Source organism: Pinus tabuliformis, chromosome 1_1, assembly GCF_031772625.1.
Source record: "Pinus tabuliformis cultivar Carrire ecotype Pingquan chromosome 1_1, CPIR1, whole genome shotgun sequence".
Classification (NCBI taxonomy): Eukaryota; Viridiplantae; Streptophyta; class Pinopsida; order Pinales; family Pinaceae; genus Pinus; species Pinus tabuliformis.
Window position 1 is genome coordinate 395,820,333 of NC_142297.1, and position 4,927 is coordinate 395,825,259.

At 39.8% G+C, this 4,927-nt stretch overlaps 1 protein-coding gene across 1 annotated transcript; it reads right to left on the reverse strand.

Annotated features, from left to right (window-relative positions):
* Nucleotides 1-456: 456 nt before the first annotated feature.
* On the reverse strand, nt 457-3,545 carry LOC149213291 (crinkler effector protein 8-like). Its single transcript, XM_089388962.1, has 3 exons — nt 3,149-3,545; nt 2,815-2,856; nt 457-1,817 (listed from the first exon to the last, which is right to left on the reverse strand). Exons 1-3 carry the CDS (start codon nt 3,480-3,482, stop codon nt 457-459), a joined length of 1,737 nt encoding a protein of 578 aa, XP_089245088.1. The 5' UTR covers nt 3,483-3,545.
* Between the last annotated feature and the right edge of the window lie 1,382 nt (nt 3,546-4,927).

Here is a 4,927-nt window from a genome sequence, read left to right on the forward strand (position 1 = left end):
GACAGCTATTGTTTCCATTTCTCTAGCGTGACATACACCAAACTGTGAAACGCACCGTTTCTATTTTGACAGAATAAGCATGCCGGTCATCGAATTAAAAATCGAAATCGAATTATATCAGCTACAAATCAGAACAACATTTAAAAAATCCCCAGGTAACAACTTGGAAATATGCTTATTTCCATTAGAATCAAGTGTCAAGACTATGATGCGCAGCTTAGTGCTATGAACGAACAGTGCAGTGCTGCCTGTTTACATAAGGTCGCCAATGTGAACTAGAGGCGTTCTAGGAAGGGGTGTGTTCCTTGTGTACAATCTGAAACAAGTTTATCATTAGATATATCAACTTTTCTGATAATACAAAATTCTATAATCATGTGATTCTGGATCCTATGTATCCTGGCATACATAGGACTGAGAATTGACCTTCAATAGCTTGGTTGGCAATGTCTAATCTCAGTAATTAGGCAGGGAAGACTGCAACTGCAGAAGGTGATGATAGCAATCTGCCGCAGAAGGCCTCTGATCTGGGTCTTGTTCCAAGCATCTATTCTGTAAATTCCTCAACAGCTCAGACACATTCAGCCCACTTGTCCTGATGAGGTGTCCAATACTCCACACATCAACTTTAACCCCATGAACACCCCTAGACATTTCAGGAGCATGGTTCAAGCCACTAAGATTATGAGGGTAAATCTGAGGTGCACCAATGGCATCCTCAAAATCTATTATAAACCACTCATCTGATTCAATGTTCTTCATCACGTTATCCCACCTGAGATCCCTGTGCATAAACGAAAGGGTGTGCAAAGACACCAATGCCTTGGTCACAAATTTCAGAGCTTCCACAAGCTGTTCCACAGTCGAAGGTTTGGTTGCACAACCCCTCGGCTTGAACACCAATGCTAACTCTTGTTCTACAGATTTATGGATGTATTCAACATGGGGAATTCTGTTGTCTAGAAAATCATAGATTTCCTTGACAGTGGCCCATTTCCTTCTGTTAGGAAATATTTTTTTAACATGAGTTGGCATTATCTCAATAATCTTCCCACTTCCTCTATCCAATCTTTGATAGTCACTATAAATACAGTTAGATTTCTGCCCATGACAAGAGTCTGCAAGCAATGGCAAAATCCTGGATACACGCCAGCAAGGGACCAGAGCTTTCAACCTCTGAGCAGGAGTTGACAGATTCATTGACACAAGATCAATCCTTATGACCCTCTCATGTGATTTGCTCAAGGCACAGAACGTAACAGTGTCACCAACAGCATAATACCCTAAAACGTAGGGCAAATCTCCATAAGTCCACAAGAGCTTTTCCACAATCTTGACTGCAGGATCATCACCCTCCCTCACTGCATCAGTCTCCTCACCTCTCCATAAACACAAGTTCTTCACGAACCCACATACGTTTGGCCATTGTTCTTGAGATCCCAAGTCTTGGTACCCTGATTTTCGAATCAGCTCAATCTCCACTGCACAGAACTTATTAATGATACTATTAATGCAATCATCCCACAACCCAATGAAAGACTCTCTGCCATATCTTCTGCTATAAGGCCTGAGGAGGGGTCCTACCACCTCATACATAAATGCCCTGCAATCTGTATCGGAGGACGGACAGAAGAAAATCTCCTTGCCTGTTGGGAGATCCTCGTATACATCGTGCCTGACAGGAAAACGCATGTCCTTAGAAGGGGGCTCCTGCAGATGTGAGGAGAGCTCGAATATACTCGGCAGAGTGAACGCAGGAACCCTTAGACATCCGACAAAATAATCTGTCCGATCTCGAAGCCCAAGAGGAGGAAAAGCTACATAATATATACATAACAGCACATTAGACTTTTTTATTTGAAGTTGAAATGTCCAAAACTCAAAGCTCTATCAGCAAATATTTCCAAGCTTCTCCACTCTAGGAACTCTGGTATTAAGTTTGAGATTTTTTATTTCAGCAGTGGATATTGAAGCTAATATTTAGCTTCCCCATATCATTGAGTTTTTCTGTGATATAGAAAGATGAACTTAACTTCTCTATGTCATTTATAGCAGTAGATCTGGGAGAGAGCAAATTTTAGTTCTTTTTCTATATAAAAAACAATAGCATGTAAATCAGTCCACTATTTCTCCTTACCAGAAATGCCAAGTAATTTAAACTTTTAATTGATTATTTCGGTAAAAGAGGTTATGGTTGTCCATGATTTTCTAGAGAAACAAGGAGCTCTATGGTCTTGGGTGGGTAGATATGGATATAAGATCCGGAGATGTATGTTCACCTCTTTCATCATAAATTTTAAATTTTCATAATGTTAAAAAAAAAATTAATAAACTGATATTTAAGCCAAAACCTTAATTTAGGTTTCTATAATAATGGATGGTATTTGTGATCAGAGTAAAATGCACCACAGTATAAAATGATAGAAGTCTTGTTCTCCATTTAGCAAACAAAATGCATCTTTTAAGCCAGCCCTAAGAATTTTGCAAAACAAAAGCTTACCAGTCTTTATCTGTTGAGTGGGAAACCCAGCAAAATCCTTGGGCATGGTAAAACAACTAGTGAAACAATCATCTAGGGTAGCCAAAATCCTTAACCAATTATGATTTGCACTGGAATCATAGTTTTACTATTGTTTGCAATTTATAACATGCACCAGTAGATTTATTCTCAATCCATAGTTTTATTACATAAAATAGTTTTCAAAGGGAAAAACAATGAAGTTGAGATGAATCATACAACACTTTAATCTTTATTATTAGCTTGGAAAGATGATAACAGAAATCTAAAGCTTTTTCTGTTTCTTCTGAACTTACATGTGGATGAGAGTTCCGACTGCTGAGGCTGAGCAGAAGATCCTACACAACCAAACTAACAAATTTAATTTCTGAAACATCACTTCACAAGATTAGCATGGAAGATCATATTACTCAGCCTTCCATAAATTCGAAGTTAAAATGTATACATAAATTCAAAATTGAAGTGGATGCATGTTAGCTGAGATGCTGGTTCATTCAATTATCCAACTAAATTCATTTAAAATCCACTCAATTATCCAGCAAAATGCATTTCAAATGATAAAAAGTATTTTGTCCTGAAAAGGAGATCTACCTTGTCCCCAAAAAACCAAAACGGTACCCAGTGTCTTACCAGCCTTACGTCTGCCAAACACTTTGAGCTGCTGACCACACATGAATCTATCAGTCGAGAATCCTTTCAAGGCACCCCCTTCAAAGGCCTCAATGGTACTTGCAGTCCATGTCTCATCAAAGAATGTCAACTCATTGGCATGTAAAAAATTCAGCTGATCCACTTTCAGTCGACCTCTCTGATATTCACCCTCCTCAGCCCAGATATGAGCAGTTTCTTCCCATATAATCTTCACTTTACCAATCCGGTGCAACTCTCTAGAAATAGCCTCATTTTCATTTTTCCTTTGTATTGGAACTGCAAATGATTCACTGGCTGGCACAATAACTTGCATAAGACCTGCCAAATCCAAGCCCACAAAAAACTCAGATCACTTTTTCACAAACTACAACCTCAAAGAAATGATTATTACAACTAAATCTTTACATTGCACTGGACATGTCAAGTAGCATCAGAAATTCGATTGAGCACAAGGCCAAAGTCATTACTGATATTATCCTTATTTTCTTTGGGTGTAAACTCCTTCGAGGAGTCTCGAACCACTAATCTAGTAGCAGAAGCTTGTAGACATTTTTGCTGTGATGCTCTCTGTCTGAAACCCATAAACTGTGCCAATTCTTCATATACTTCCTCATCAAATGAAGCTGGCAAGCGATGCAGTTTTCTCTCATATGGTGAGAGCCTGAAGTAGCTCTTACCAATTTCTTCTCTTTCAGGCCCTTTTTCCCATTCATAAACCTTCCTGAACTCGCCGAGCATATTGTCCCATTTTGTTCCAGCAGTTTTGGCGTCACGGTTAACTCCATGTTGGTTGAGGAACTGGGCCACCTCCCTGTCTTTCTCTGCTCTGGTTTTGCTTTGTTTAGCATATGTATCGACTGAAAAGCTCCCCTCCGTTGTATTCTCCTGCTGGGATTTTGATGGGTCCCCCAGGTATTGGATTCTCCAAGCCCGAGCCAACCATAGCATCTCATAAGGCTTCCATACTGGAGAAACATATTTGCCTTTTCTCAGAGCAAGACCAGAGCTTGCATTGTTTTTGTTATTAATCTCCTGGCCTGTTGAGGTTGGCTCTTGTGATGGCTGGGACTTGGATGAACTTGAAGGTGAAGAGGGTTGCTGAGCTGTGGGAGATGATGAAGAAGGATTCTGAACTGTAAAGTGAGATGGCGACAGAGATGGTGGAAATGATATGGGCTGTGAGGGGTGTGTGACTACTCTCCATGGGGATTCATATCTTCCACGTTTTGCATTTGGAGAGCCTGTGGGTATTTGCTGTGGGGATTCATATCTCCCTCGTTTTGCACTTGAAGCATCTGGGGGTATTTGCTGTTTGGGAACATAGAGAGGATTGTTGTAGTGAGGTGAGGTTAAGGGAATGGCAGACAGAGGCGTTGGAGCAGCACAGAAGTCAGGATGGTGTTGAACAGTAGGGGGAGACTCTTCATGGGCACTGATATCTTTGACTGGTGATGACTCTTTAACCTCATCATCCATTTTAAATCCAATCCAAAAGAAAACTTAATCTGATTAATAATAATATTAGCAAGGACGTATGTTACAGTGACAAAAACTCTACAGAGAGCCTTGTCTTTGACAAATCCCAATTACAAACCAACTAGTAATCAACTATGGTGTTTTCGAGTTAAATATAACAACGAGAAACAGAAAGTTGAGAAGAGCCCAGTGACACAAATTCTCATATGGTTATTTGCAAATATAATGATTCAATGCAAAATAATGCTTTATAGCTCAAACTGTTATCTGGTTCTGGTTCTG